Raw genomic sequence first — 17,144 nt, forward strand, 5'->3', positions numbered from 1 at the left:
ATAAAGTGCCCTTGCAAAGAGACCTTATCGGCCTCGGTTACGACGTCCGCAGTCAGGTGTGTGTACGCGTCCTCCGATTCTTAGGTGCCGTCGACCGAGAACAAGGGCGATTTTGCGCTCGCCCTTCCGTGACGTGCCCCGACGAAACCATAAAAAGAAGTCGGCAGAAGAAAAAAAAAAAAAAGAAGAAGAAGATAAAGTAAAAAGAAGCAAAAAGCAAACGATGAAGCAACGTATACGTATAATCTTTTCGAACGTGTATACGGTGAACCATGTTGGATTTAATATTCTCACTGTTTAGAATTTATTTCAACATGTAAAATTTAAATAAAAAAAATTTGTAAGACATTTAGGTTAATTAGATTGCATTTTTAAAAGTTTATGTAGTAATTTTTATATATTTTTATGAATATTTTTGTAATTGTGCAATTGTAGATACTTGTTATTACATATTTAAAAGATGAAAGTGAATTAAGTTAGGTTTAATCAAAGATTGATTTATCAAATAAATTGTAAAACATTTAGGCTATTCTAAGGAACCCTAAAAAACTTATAAAAAATTATTTATTATATATTATTTATAATTGTACAATTATAAACTCCTATTATTACAAATTTACAAGATTTGTATATATGCTGTCAATTAGGTTAGGTTTAATCAAAGATTAATTAATCAAATAAATTTCAGAAAACTATTAATTTCTTATTTAAAATTTGCACAATTACAGACTAGTGTTTGTAAAATATTAATGCAAAGAAAGAAATGAGGTTGAAAGTAAATTGTGCATAAAAAAAAAAAAAATAAAAAAACCATAACCTAGGATCACTCTAACATTTTCCTTTTCATACTCACGAGAGTATCTCATACTTGAGAAGTTTTAATAGAACTCTTGGCACGCGTGTCTCACACACATACATATATATATATATATATATATATACATATAAAAATGTATATACGTACATCTATACAGTTAGATATACGTATCTTAAATACAAGATGTTTAGAAGCTTACAAAGCTCTTACAAAACTTCTATCTGAAGGTTTCAAGTGGCTCGTAAGTTACGACTCGTTGGACAACTGTAAATAGACAACATCTCGTGAATCATGTGTCTCTTGTCTTAATACGAATCAAACGTAAATCTTTCTTCCCCCCACTTTTTATCCTAACTTTCCCTTTTTCCTTTAATTTTTCTTTTCATTCAAACGTAACACTTTAAACAAAAATTCTATCTACTTGAGACTTTTTATTTATAATCTATAAATTAAATAAGAGAATTAATTTGGTAAATATTTGAAACTTAATAAAAAATAAAAAATTAAAAAAAAAAATATTAATTATTATTCAACAATAATTTTCCTTTATACAAAAAAAAAAAAAAAAGAAACAATTACTGTATGGAAATAGTATATTTCTATAAAATTCATCTTATAAATATTTTAAATTTTTATAATTAAATAAATAAACAAAAAATATAAATTTTAAAATTATTATTACTAAATTAATTATCCTACAAAAAAAAAAATAATACAATTTTTGTACTTAATTAAAATTAATAATCATATTAAATACTTGCAACTTCGAAATGAATACTAAACGAATGATAGTTTACAAAATTCATTAAAAATACAAAAAAAAAAAAAATTAATAAATAAAAAATAAAATGTTTAATATTAAATTTACAGTGTATATATTATAATAATAGTAAACAAAAAGTATGGTTTCTCTCTCCCACTCTCTCTAAAAAAGATTAGAATTGTATCTACTCGACTGACTGGAAGCAAAATGCCAGGCAGCATCGCGTACGCATTGTTATACCGGAGAAACCGGATGCGAGTGTTCCACGCACGCACGTACGAACGCATGCATACATACATACACGTACTCACGTATGCATTTTAGTTAGTATATATGTGTTAGAGTTAATAATCGCGTAAGCGTGTTGGTGGTAACAGGGGACTTAAAGTTACTCGAGTTGTTCTCGTTTAAAACAATCAGCAACAGAGGAAGGACCAATTATACGGACCTGCGATGTTCTGTCACCGACCTTTCTCTCTCTCACTCTCACTCTATTTTTTTCTATTATTATAATTCATAATAGTATCATCATAGATCATTTAGATTCGTAGAAACAAACCTAATCTTCCTTAGAAAGTATCAAACTATTCTAACAACACCAATTACGAATATTAATACTTTTTTGGTTCATTATGATGAAATAATTTAAACAATGATGTGTAAAGTGTCACCTAATTCAATTGATTTCACATAAAAACATAAAAAAGATTTTTGAAGATCGTTTCAAAATCATCTTGAAATCATTCAATTGCATTAATGAAGATGAAATTACATTTAAAACACTAGACTGATGATAATCTTATTTGTTTGGAGTATATCAAACTATTACAAGATAAATAAAAAAGAAATAGAGAGAGAATGTTGCAGGTAAAAAATATTTTTTACTTTAGGGACTCGTGCCTAGAAACCATATGTGTATGTGTATGTCCTTGAAATAAGGGAAAAAAAGAAGAAGAAAAAAGTCCTTAAGCTAACGTAACTTACGGTGAAGGTGAAAGAGAATATTTTTTTTGTCTCAGGAAGGAAACCATTTTTTTTTTTTCCAGAGTTAAAAGAAATATTATAATATCGGATTTATACACTACAGGTCAAAAATACAAAATTTGGTATTTATTTTAATAAAAAAAAAAAAATTAAAATTATTTATCTTTATTATATAAAATATTAATAAATTAATATTAATAAAAAAAATATAATTATTATACAATATATTAATAAAAAACTAAAAAAATTATCTTCACTATACCAAATAATTTAATAATTTTATTAAAATAAAATATATTAATAAAATTAATTAATTTTATTTATTAATTTTTTTCGACAAATTCAAACACGTTTAAATATTATTAAAAAAAATAATCTCAACTTTCCTATGAAACAAAACATCAATTCAATTGAAAACAATTATTCAATATACCATAAAAAAAAGAAAAAATTATACTAATTGTAACACACCTAAATGTTTTGAAATAAACAAATTAATTTGCAACAAACTACCTCACTGATTATTACAAAAATTTGTCTCTAAGTTTACGTAAGAATTTATGAAACTTTTGAATGGTAATGTATATTCCATACATATACCATTCCCCCATAGACCCCCATCGATAAAGGAAGAACATATTGCGAAGGATGAAATGTAGGAGGAGGAAAAGAAGAAGAAGAAGAAGAAGTAGAAGCAAAAGAAGACCATACAAGAGAGAAACACGTAGAAGTGGGCACGCGATACGTGAACATGTGGGCACGTGCTGTTACCTCCTCTCCCACCCCTTCAACTTACCCTTCCTCTTCCTTTTTCTCTTTGGGTCCCTTCCTTTTCCTCTTTGTACTTGCGAAAGGAGGACCGGAAAGCGGTGTCAATTGTCAACCACTTTGATGACTGGTAACATGCGACGACTGGACCACTTCATTCAATGAAACCAACAACGCATACTCCAAATTCATCTTCGGTGTGGTCCCCTCTTATCAAAAATCTAACACTATCAAAAGATCCTTTTAAACCCCATTCAAAAAAAAAAAATAAACAAAACCGTTTATAAATATCAAATTTATATTTATTCATCATTAATTATGATTTATTTTTGGTTTTGTTTGCTTTGAGATTCATCAAATTCAATAAATAATTTCCACAATTTTTATCAAATTTTTCTGAAAACTCGTATTGTTTACCATGAAGAAATTAAATATAATTAATTAATAATTTTTATTGACAACGTTTAATTAATGACATTTATGACATTTTGTTTGGTTTATTCATTAAATGTTAATTTGAATGATACAAATGCATACAACTCGAAATATTTCTTACTTATGTTAGTCATTGCTTCAAATAAGTAAGTTACTGGAACAAGTGAATATTGGATTATTAAAAATCATAATTTAAATTAGAATAAGAATATGTGTACGTGTGTTTATGATACTATGTGACATTTGTACGACAATCTAACGTTATGATTATGACGATGCACATGTGCGTTGTGACAGATACAGTAGGTCGATAATATTAAAACGTGCGTTCCTCATTTCATATCTACCGTTGCAACGGTATTTCCAATACTATTTACAAAATAATCTAATTATTATTATTATTATTGTTAAAAACAAATATTTATCCACAAATTTTCATCCTAATTTCAATCATTTACTTTCACTTTAAACAACCACACACAAAAACAAACAAACAAAAATCAAACAAAAGTTTAAATTCATTTTACAGTTCTTAAGTATTAATTATTGAATTAATTAATAACTAAATAAATAAATAAATAAATAAATGATAATTGAATAATAAGAATGATGAGTACATTGAAACCGGAAAACACGAAGCTTCTTCTTCTTCCTCGTAACAATCAACGAATAAGAAACGAGATAGCGTTGATTGGCAGTGCAATTACAATTGCAATTTACGTACACACACGCACATACATATATATATATGTTCAATACTGAAATATACGCCTCCACTCATTTCAAGAGATCAACATTGTACGTACTCCATTTTCTTTTATTATTTAATCTCCCTTCGTTTGCATTCCATCGTAAATTGATCCGATTTTTCATATGTTTTATTTTATTTTATTTTTTTTTCTAAATCATTTTCATTAACTAAAAACTATAACTTTAAACAAATTTGTATACTTTCACATTTTCATTTTTATTATCACCAATAAAATTATTAATCAACCTAACCTTCAAAATTAACAAATTTTCTTATCGAAATATCAACATAACCTTCAAAATTAACAAATTTTCTTATCGAAATATCAACATCAATCTATATGAATAAAACAAACTGTAAAATAAATCATAAAAATCTGTATTAAAAATAAAAACAAATAGAAATAATCATAAATTAACAAAAACATGAAGAAATATTTATGATTAAGTTCATTAATACAAAATATAAATTATAAATCAAAGAATAAATATAAATTCATAATTAATTAAAAAATCCTTAGATTTATTGGTATAGCGGAAGAAAAAAAGAAATATGAGAATAATATAAATTCTAATTAATGATAAGAAATGAAAAGAATATAATTAATAAATATATATATTTTGAATTCTCCCAAGAGACTAAGAATAAAGAATAGAAAAAGAAAAAAAAAAAAAAAAGAAAAACAAAATGAGATGAAAGCGAGGGATTGGGTAAGAGAAGAACCCGATATAGAAATCGTCCTGGAAGTTATGTAAACCGGGTCGTGCGACGATTTAGAAATAGTAGAACAAATAAAAGGAGAAGAACGGGGTGGGAAAGAGAAGGGGGTTGGGGTGTTAGGGGAAGATTTGCTCACACGACTGCAACACACAACAATTCGTCACCTTTGAAAAATTCTGTTCAAAGTTCTCTTGCTAAATATATATGCAACTATGGTTATACATGTGTATGTATGTGTGCATGTATGTATGTATGAATGTGTAAATTCAACTTGTCGTTTCGACCAATATGAAAAAAAAATTTCCGAGCACTAGGCGTGCGAATTGTGTCTCCATTCGTTCGTTCGGCAACAATTAAAAACTTCCCAGGCTTTCATGGGGGACCCCCCATCCTCACCCCCATTGTTCAAAATCTTCGGGAAAGTGTCGAGAAAGTAAGAACGGAAGGAGAAGATAAAAAAAATCTCATCTTTGAGTTTGCACAGTTCTCATAATGGAATTTTACAATGATGAAAGATGATTTAATTTATTTATTTATTAAACATTCATACACTATTGTAATTGATCTAATTTAAACAATTTTTATTGACCTTAAATATTAGATTTGCCAATAACAAATAATTTGAATTTTAATATTTAATATAACAATAATTATTATTATTTTATTGGAATATTTAATATTTCAAGACACTAATACAAGAAATTAATATAACAATGTTAAAATATGAGTTAGAAAATTATAAATAATAAAATCTTTGTTTATAATTTATAATTATGTATATGATAATATAAATTATTATTAGTATTTTTTTTATTTATAATGATCAAGATAAAAAGTACTTGACGATACTTAATCAGCCTTTGTCAAGAGAATAAAAGAATCTATATATATATATATATATATATATTAATTGATCTCATTTTACAGAAAAGAATTCTAAGAACAAGAATGTTAAAATAAAAATATAATACTCGATATATAAGAAATATTATCAGTGAATAAGATTCACGTGTTAGATATGATACTTGAACTAAATAAAGGTAACGTGTTACTCGATACATCGTTTCTCGTTGCCAACGAAGCAAAGTACTGATGACAGTTGTCAAAGATAGAACGAGCTCAAATGAGATAGCTAAGGCAACCCTTTTTGAACGATGCATTGTGTATGTCCCTATGTATGTATACATATATGTATATATATATATAGAACTTAACTCAAGTTTGTACATTCTCAGCGGTACCCTTTATCTTTCTACGTCGTAGGTTTCAAACGACATTTGAAACTGCGAACGAACATCGTTAACATGTTGAAAATATTCTTTGTTACGCATAATAATTTTATCTTTTTGTTATACTAAGTGAGTGTTGAGTAAACCTTTGATGCATCACTGAACAAAGAACCTAAACTAAGTTTTTTGAGAAAGAAATAGGAAAATCTGAATTTCTAATATACTTATGAGTGTACTATTTATTTATTTTATTTAAATAAAATATTTAATGTGTTTATAGCAACTGTGTTTAGTGTTTTAATGTTTATTGTAAAATACAAAAACAAAGAAGATATTATTAATTAATATTTGTATTTAACATAAAGGTACATTTGAGTGACTGTAATTTAAATATTTTAACAAATTTCATATATATTAATTATATTTTTGTATCATCTTTTGAATGAAAACAATTTCAAATGATTAACATTATTTTTTTTTATTATTAATTAAATAAATAATATATTAAATTTCAAATCTATACACACAATTACAATCTTCAAATTCAATTAATTTTGATTTGTACGATGATAGAAATAAAATGTGAACCTAAAATAATTTATGATAATACAATTGTTATAAAAATTAAAAATATTTAATATTTATCACACATGTATAACACAAAGGACAGTTACATACGTTTGACGTTAAATTTGCTTCTTGGAATGAACGTTGGAATGCAAAGAACCCCCTGACGTTATCAAGGCTTCAGGATCGTATTCTCCTTTTTCTTATAACAACTTACTGTGTCGAACAATTACTGCAGAGGCTTCGTTCAAAATAAAAATGGAAGGAGACAAAAAAAGAAAAAAAAAAAAGATATTTAAAAGAGAAGGTGAACACAAACCTATGACTCTGACCAGTCAAAAGCTCGTGCTCTTACTTTAACCGGAAACAGAACCAAAAGGATAGAAGAAAAATAAAAAAAGATAAAAAAACTAAAAAAAAAATAAAATAAAAATACACATGAGATTGCATTCAAAATTTTGCAGTTTCATTGTACTCCCAAACATTAGAATAAAAATAAAATAAAAATAAAATACAACGTTAATCTTATCAATTAATAAAGATAAACTAAGTTGTTAATATTTAGAAGACAAATCTATTTGCACAGCAAATTAATGAAATTAATTTTTAAAATAATACAAAAAAAAAACCGAAACACTGGAAAATAACCTAACCTAACAAGAGGAGTGCAAGGTCCTGCTCTCACGGATTTTGTTCAAATTCAGTAGGATAATAGATTTTGCTTCGCTGTTAACGAATATATATGGTTATAGGGGGCACTACTCAATTTTTTAGATATTTGCAATTAAAAATGATAATTAAAGATACCGTTAAATACTTAAATTAATTTCTCAAATCTGTATTCGACATCTGAATTAAACGACATCTTTATTTATCATTTTTAATTGCAAATATCTAAATAATTATTGAGTATGGACCCCCTATAACCAATATATATATATATATTCGTTAACAGTTAAGCAAAATCTATTATCCTACAAAATTTGAACAAAATCCGTGTGAGCAAGACTTTGCACTCCCCTTGTAAGTCAAATTTAAACCTAAACGTTTTACAAATTTACATTACAATAGAAAAGATACATACAAAGAAGATTAAAATGAATAGTAAAGAAATAAAAAAAAAAAAAAAAGAAAAACTAAAGAAATTTATTATGCAAAGAAAGTAAGGGGGTTGAAACAGGATAATAAATGTCTTCACATGGTGGCGCTATTCGACGTGCATAAAAATGAATACAACACACATATATACACATATATACACATTAACTCGACAAAAAAAAGAAAAAAAAATAGAAAAAAAATGTATAAAGAAAGACAAGAAATACCATAAGATCCTGATGATGGAGGTTTCATTATTTGATCCACGTTTCGTGCCTCCTCGTTACGATCATTATTCCTGTTTGTTTTATCGAACGTGAACGATCGATTCCCATCATCAAAATAACGCCACACACTTAACCATAAATACATATGCATAGACACACACACATATATTTATATATATACGTATAAATTGCATCAATATATTTTTTCGTAAGCAACATGCGTGTTTTAACGATAAAACGTTCAATTTCTTTGACATGTTATAAATAAATCTATCGAATAAAAGACGGAAAAAACGGAAATCGTGCTGACAACTGTCTCTGATTTATTACGTTCGTTTCGGAAGCTAGACGAGAATTAAAAAAAAAACAAAAAAGAAAATAGAAAAACAAAAGAATGAGGTGACTGTTGAAATTTATTGAGATTTATTGTCTGATTTATCACTTTACCAACTGTGAGATGGTGATTCTTGATTAAAAATAAATAAAACAAAACAAAATATCATCTCATTTAGTTAAATAAATCAATTCGAAATTTTTGAATACGAAACAAATTATATTTAATATCAAATTGATTTGAATTTAATGAAAATCTGTAAATAATTGTTAAACTCAAATTAACTCAAATTATTTTATAAATGAAAATTGAGAGAACTTAATTTCAAAGATTTTACAATCATAAACATAGAAATGAAATAAAATAACAATTATTTCTAAATTAATTGAAACAAATAAAAAAAAAAAAAAAATTAAAAAGTTTACAATAAAAATTATAAGAAAAAAATATTATTTGATTAAAAATAGGTGTACGCTGTTATCAACTACTTCTGGCAATAAAAAAAAAAAAGCAAAAGAGAAAAAATTAAAATAAATAAATTTACAATTTAATATGATAACGCAAACCCGTTATCGTTTCGTAAACATTCTATCAAAGAATAGAATGCACGGAAGTGACGTATATAAATTGTGATTCGTTGCAAAACGATCTCCTATGAGATACAAGGCTACCATATATAATCATTCTCGATATAAATATATATACATATACATAAAAAATATTACGGTTGCATAAATATAATAAACCAGAAAAATAACTAGATGAATGAGTGAACTAGAATGAATGAATGAGCCTAACGTGTGAGATAAAATATTCAAAGATTTAAGCCTTACCGATTTTTCTTTCATTCTCATCTGCTCTAATTATAAAACATCCAATGCTTTTCATAATCCCACGACATTTCCGGATTTTAAAAGCCCATTTCTCCAACTCTTTTTCTTCGATATACTCAACGACACGTGTTACTAACAGCTAACCACCATACTCGTATAAAAATAATAATAATAATAATAATTAATTATGATAATGCTTACTTTGATATCTAAAAAAAGACGATCATTCTCAAATAACGTATTCAGGTTTTTAATTACACCGAAGTATCAAAATTAAATTAATACGGAAAATTCCAATATTAAAAATGTAAAATAAAATAAGTAAAATTATATATATAAAAATAATTTTTTATAAAACAAAAGGAAAATATTATAATTATTAAAAAAAATATATATATTTGTAATCCACAACATAGGAGTTTGTTAATCATTTAATTAACAGTAACAAGGCCAACCATAATGATTTCCGTTGAAAGGTGTCGTTTACCTTGCTTCAACAGGAACACACATATAAAAATATATAATATGCATATGTATATATAACGGGTGACACATTCAATAAACCTAAGAACGTAGCAGAAGTTGATAACGATAAGGTCGAAGGACGATAGTGCGTTGTATTTTTAGAATGGCAGGTTCGTCTTCATCAAATTTTGTGCCACGTGAATTTACATTCATTATTTTCATAAATGTAATTTTATAAATTATTAACAGATCAATGAACAAAGAAAAAGAAGAAAAAGAAGAAAGCCATAGAAAATCTTTCGTAAAACGGTGTTCCTAGTTTCGTAAGATTTTATGGATTCCCGTTAAAAGTGTGCCTTAGTACGACATATGGTGTTCTCTTGGTTTCCCATTACGTCTCATCTTCTTTCACTTTTCAACTAGCTCATTCTCTTTCTTTCAACTTTTTCTATTTTTTTTTTTTCCTTTTTTATATTTTACGCTCGATATACCAGATCACTAGAAGAACACACGAAAGGAATCTTCTTCGAATTCCATTCCACGTTTCTTTTACCCCCCCCCCTCCCACTTCTTACTTTTAACCTCCCATCATTTAAAAAGTAAACGAAAGAATAATGATCGTTTCAAAAACACTTTGACATACTCCGACAATTCTTACCTTTCTTTCCCCTTCTCTTACCATTTTTTTTCTTCTTTTGTTTTGGTTACGTTTATATGAAACACAAATTTATTTTTTAATAATAAAATACATTGATGTATTCTAAATATTTGTATTTTTGATAAATGATTTCAATTTATAAATTTAATGTTGAAATTTAATTGAGGTTTGAACAATTTTGGTTACACATTTGTTTTTTTTTTTTTTTTATAAAAATAATATTAACGTAAACTTTCTGGACAACCCAATATATTCGATTAATACTGTATAACAGTAACGATTACGTCTATCAAACAAGAATTTGCCTAGGAATTCTATAAAAGTTGTATGAAAAAAAAACAAAAAAAAACATTAATACAGTTGCATAAGTATATTAAAATGAGTTAGTTACCAAACGAGTTTACGTATGAATGGACACTTAGTGAGTCAACCTTCACTCGAATTAAACATTAACTTTATTGAAAATATCATAAATTTTCTATTACAAAAAATATTAAAAAAAAAAAAAAAAACAACAAAAATTGAGCGTATTAATAATTTACCATTTACAAAAAAGAATAAAAAAGATAAACGATAAAAATGAGAATCTAAAAATAGTCATCAGATGGTATTTTAAAATTACAACCCTTTTTTTTTGTTGGTTCTACCTTTAAAGACGTCCCTTGACATGTCACAGACTTAGTTTTGACACTCCAAATCTCATCTTGCTTTCCTCATCATCTGCACAAGATTTTTCTCTTTCATTAGTACAGCACGTTATGAGACAAAAGTAAATACCAACACTTCGATCTTTGTTTTTCAATAAAGAAGAAAAAGTGGAAGAAGAAAAATAAATCAAAAGAAATGTTGGAACAAAGATCAAATGCACCTGATGACATAGCAAACAGACAATAAAAACTAATCATGTGTAAGCTTCTTGGTATTTCACTAACGATGATTCAGAATCTTGCGTAAACTTCTTTCTTCTTAGAATTCAAATCATCTTTAAAGATCATACATGCATCTTACAAACTTTTTTATAATTCATTTATTATTATAAAAAAAAAAAAATGTTTTTCTTGTCCATTAAAAATAATATTTCCTTCTTTCTACTTAAATTTAAAAGTAAATGTGCATTTACTTTCAAAATCTGCAATCCGGAACAAAAGAAACACACGTCAACACAATTTAACGATTGGAAATAACAAGCTGACTCATGTGCAACACCTAATTGGAAATGTATTTTAATATCAATGATTTTTCCTTATCTTCAAACGTGTTTCCACATATAATATTAGTCAGATTAACTCTAAGAAGCTTAAAGAATAAAATCTAGCAAATAATGTGTATCCAAGACTTCAAATCAAAGATTGATGCACGAACACGTACGTGTAAACAAGAATTTAGGGATGTCGTATAGTATAATAAATCGTTCTGATCGTAAACTCGTGTCTAAACACGTGTATCATTTAGACAAATATCTATTCTATCTGTTAACGTAACATCAAACGATTCGAAAATGATTCATAACTTAAACAAAATTTCTATTCACTTCAACTACCTCAATAATGATAAAAAAAAAACCATTAGAATTATTCACTTTTATTAGACAGATGAATTCTGTAGCATAGAAAATATGTGTAGGTCTGCATTCATAAAAATAAGAGAAGGGGAAAGTTTGGGTGATCTGGTGTCTGGTTATTTTTGCTTTATGCATACCCTCATAAACGTTAACTGTATTAGAAAGGGTTGATAGGGTTTTATGGTACACGCGTGCTCCCAAACATGTCTGTCTCCGAGTTAATTATGGACTAATTGTCTAACCCCGTGTGTTCCTTAAAAAACTCCTTAAAAAAAAGGTTTTTTCTTTTTTTTCTTATCCTTTATTTAGAAAACAGGATATCCTCTTTCCTTTTTTTTTTATTTCTATGTTCTTTGACTCTACAATTTTTGTCAGAATTCATATTTTGTTTTAATTATATGTTCACCCTATCAAAATTTCTAAGAAATTGTTTACTATATTTTATATAATCAATTATTAAAATGTATTTAAAATAAACTTAATAAAAAAGTAGTTCACATGTGAAACATTTACCAATACTAATGCTAACAAAATGACTCTACAATTCTTTATCAGAATTTCTAATATTATTTTTGTTTAAATTATATATTCACCCTATCAAAATTTCTAAGAAATATTTTTACTATATTTTATATTATCAATGATTCAAATTTATTTAAAATAAATTTAATAAAAAAGTAGTTCATATGAAACATTTACCAATACTAACTAAATACAAAGCTACTACTATATACTAATGCTAACAAAATACAAGGTTAAGAATACTAATATTCATTTGTAATTGTAATGATAGGTTATAGGACAGAGTTGCACAATTATAAAATTAAATATAACTCGAATTGATGAAACAAAAATAAAAGTGTTACACTTTTAATAATTAATGCAAGCATGGCCTCGTGATTCGGTGTTAGAGTAACAGATCGTACCCGCAGTATATCGTAGGTTCTCGAATCCCAGTAGTCGCGAAAAATACAATTAATTTTATTTTAATTTATTAATAATTAATACAAATTTATAATAGATGGAATCAGAAAACAACTATTTACATATATTCTATTAATAGAATCAATCCTAAAACTAGAACTACCAACAGTTGAGACGTAGTTATTTATACCAAAATCAGTCAAAATGACTGGTCTTTAAAAAAAGACATCAAAGTAGAATATTTTTATATTTATTAACTTATTATTATTTTATAAAACGAACTCCATATTCTGAAATCTTAAAAACTATATACATAATAACAATAAGTACAATAATGAAGAATATTTGGTATCAAAATATAATTGATACCAAATCAAGTCAAAGATCAGATGGTGTGGTAGTTCTAGTGTTAAGTAAGACCTATGGGGGTATTTATGCTGTTTTTAGAAAAACCAGAAACCTATATTTGATATTAAACCTTTCATCCTGAAACATGATTAAACATTGAAAGTATTCAAACATTTTTTACTCACTACTTTTGCTTTAAGAAGTTCTACGATGATTCCAAGACTCACATTGTTTCTGTAGAAGTTGAATGATGTCGTGAAGTTGATTGTATTGCCATTAAACAGTTGAATTGATGAGTTGTTGATTGATCTATAACAAAATATAAATAATTACACGTAATACATTAAAAGAATATATTCAATAAATATGAAATATATAATAAAAATGATTGAGTAATATGATTTGAAAATAAAGAATACTTACATGCTGCTTTATTCAGATGAAGTTTTAAATTCGCTGATAAAGATGCAGAAGAATGTTTATTTTAACACTGATTCTAATAACGCGATTTTATTTAATTTAATTAAAAGGTAAATCACTCTGATTGCAAATTTCAAACTATTTTAAACAAACACGGACTCTATGATTGCATTGCACGCAATCAATAACTGAAGATCTATAAACAAAATTGTTAAAACAAACCATAGCATTTATATTAAACATAAAAAGAAATGAAATATAAAAAGATTAATATACTTTAATCATAATTCAATGAATACTTTATAGATCTCTCAATGTCTTTAATATTATTTAAATTCAATGAAATGTATGTTAGAAAAATTTGATGCATTCAACGTTAGCCATTTAACTGATAGTACATGCATTGTATTAATATTTGCCATACCAATTACAAAATCTCACCATGAAGAGATTGCTGAGCACAAAGATTTATTTTTTATTAAGTAATCCAACTAAATAGGAAATATTAAAGAATATAAATACAGGTTATAACTTTTAATAGATAAATTTGATATAAAGCTTGATTAGTAAATCATAAAAGATAAAATTAAGATCACCAAACCAATTATTCATAATGTTAACTAAAAGCAAACTAGTAATAATGTTAAAATAAAACCTAATTATGTTCATATAATATCTAACATACTTTTAATACATAGTTATTACAATTGAATATGAAATAAAACATAATTAATACACCACAAATGATTAAATGTGTTCAATAAAACATTAGAAATAATCTAAATGAGAATTAAAACTGATTTTTAATAAATAATAAATGAAACGAAATAAAACACGTCTAAACACGTCTTTGAATAAACGAGGAATGAGATTATCCTTGAAGAAAGAGAAGAATAGGTCGCGAAGGTCGATCTCTCACTCGAGCTTTCTTTTGTATACAAGTAGTCTTATCATCCGAATATGTATGTTGAATACGTGTATATGTAAACAAAACATATTTATCTATACTAACATATAAACGTCTTATTATAGGAGAGACGTTAGTCCATTTTTGAATAACATTGGTAAAGCATACGAGTATAGCACACGTACACTATTCTCACTAATAATTAAATAATAAAATACAATATGTATGTTTGAATGTGTAGTATATGGAAATACATGAAAATCATATATAAATTTATAAAATGCAATTAAACATTATTCATTAAAAATTAATTATACGAGCATTGTTAACCCTTTGAATACTTTTACCTAAAATGTTTTGTAGGAACAGAAATATTTATTAATTTATAATTATTATATTAATAATTAATTAAAAGGATTTTAATAATAAATTATATTTAATAATTAAAGTTTTTGTTTTTGAATATAATATATTAATTAGTATATTATTATTATTATTATTTATTAATATTATATTATATTATTAATAATATAATAAATAATATATTATATTCAATAATTATTAATATATTAATTATTATATTAATTAATAGAAATATTAAATTACTTTATATAAATATTAACAAAAACACGTATATGCTTCAAACAATAAGGTTAATAATTTTTACCAAACGCATATATGTGTCTTTAACTCAAAGTGTTAAATAATAAAAGAATGGTCAAATATTGAATAAAAAAATTTGTCAATAAAATTAAATGAAAATAATTAATGATATTTGTTTTTTAATTTACAGACGACAATAAAGGTGTATGCAAATTGTTTACGACCAGATATCGAATACAAAACCCTGAGCATCACTTATGAGACAACATGTCACGAAGTTGTTCAAAATTTGTTAAACAAATATCGTATGAGGCACCGTGATCCAAGATTATTTTACATGACCATGGAAGTTACAGTTCGAAGGGCTAACGTACGCACAATTTTACCACTCGATGAGGATGCCAGACCTGCTGTTCTTCAATCCTGTCATCCACGAGGCGATTCCAGGTATTTTTTATGTTCAACACTAAACTTTCTTTACCAAGTAAATTTTATCATTTCATTTTCCGTGAAAGGAGGAGACTCGGTTTGGTTAAAATAATTTTAGGGTACAAGGTCGATAAATACGAGCTTCTTCTTTTTTTTTTTTTTTTTTTTCTTAAACAACATTAACACACTGGCTTCCTTTTTTTTATCCTTTTTTAGAAAGACCACCCTGAATTTTTAAGTTTATTTCTTTTTTTTTTCTACACTCCTCTAAATGTCTATTTATTTTCTTTCACACGTGCACATGTACGTGTTTATATAAACTGATCATTAAAAAAAAAAAAAAAAGATTTTCTCATACGTTAGACAAAAATCTATTTCTCTCACGATATATATAATTTAAAAAACAAATCGATTTAATGATATAAATAAAAAAAAAAGTAAAAGAAGTTCTGAATCTTCAATCGTATGTTTCATTTCATTTTGGTTATTTTCGGTTAGGTAGTTGGAAACTTCCGGTGAAATCGAAGTAGAATGAAGGGTAAAGGGAGGTAGAGATCTTCCAACGAATGTAACCTTTTGAACTTACCGATCTTGTTTTATTTTGTCTTCTTTTTCTTCTCGTTTTAACTATAAACTGTAAAAAAAAAATTTCATGATTTTTTTTTTTTTCTTTCCTTTGCAGATTTTCTTTGCAGACACGTCGTGGTGGGCTTGTGAAAATATACGACAGTGCTCTCATGTCTGGTGTAAGTATTTAACGTTAAACATAGAATATGTTATGTTAGTTAGTATAATTAAGTAGAACTGTATATACACATTGTAATTATTCGAAACAATAAACTTCTAGGATTAACTTGAACTTTTTTTTTTTTTTTCAGTCAAAGTACAAGAGTCTGCTCGTATCAGAACAGACCACCGTGGACGAATTGATCCAGATGTTATTGAGTTGCTATAGTTCGAAAGAACGCGTTGAACAATTTTCATTGTACGAAGTTTGTGAAGGTGAAGAGTATCAAAGAAAATTACATCCAGATGATTCACCTCTCAAAGTTACGCAACGATGGACCAGTGCTGATAGACATTTACGTATTCGACGTAATCCCGATTATAATCCACACAGGAGAAAGGTGATTTTCCTACTACATCTTTAACTTGAAAAAAACAAAAATACAATCCAATTAAACTCGTGACACATTAACACATTGACCATCACGCAAATTCTTAGGGAAATTCTCGTCAGGCCACAGAGGTTACTTTGTATTGCAAAATTAGTTGAACGTGTCAGCCATCGATGGCTGACGTA

General features: G+C 26.4%; 1 protein-coding gene across 1 annotated transcript in view; it reads left to right on the forward strand.

The window, feature by feature from the left end:
* Positions 1-17,144, forward strand: part of rau (RA domain-containing protein rau) — a 43,133-nt gene that overhangs the window by 18,610 nt on the left and 7,379 nt on the right. The window contains exons 3-5 of the mRNA XM_015321566.2: positions 15,603-15,859; positions 16,524-16,587; positions 16,720-16,968. Of these exons, the coding sequence (XP_015177052.2) occupies positions 15,603-15,859; positions 16,524-16,587; positions 16,720-16,968 (570 nt within the window). The remainder of the gene's footprint in view (positions 1-15,602; positions 15,860-16,523; positions 16,588-16,719; positions 16,969-17,144) is intronic.

Source organism: Polistes dominula, unplaced genomic scaffold (genome assembly GCF_049000335.1).
Source record: "Polistes dominula isolate Pdom_NZ unplaced genomic scaffold, Pdom_raw_medaka contig_32, whole genome shotgun sequence".
NCBI classification, from domain to species: Eukaryota; Metazoa; Arthropoda; class Insecta; order Hymenoptera; family Vespidae; genus Polistes; species Polistes dominula.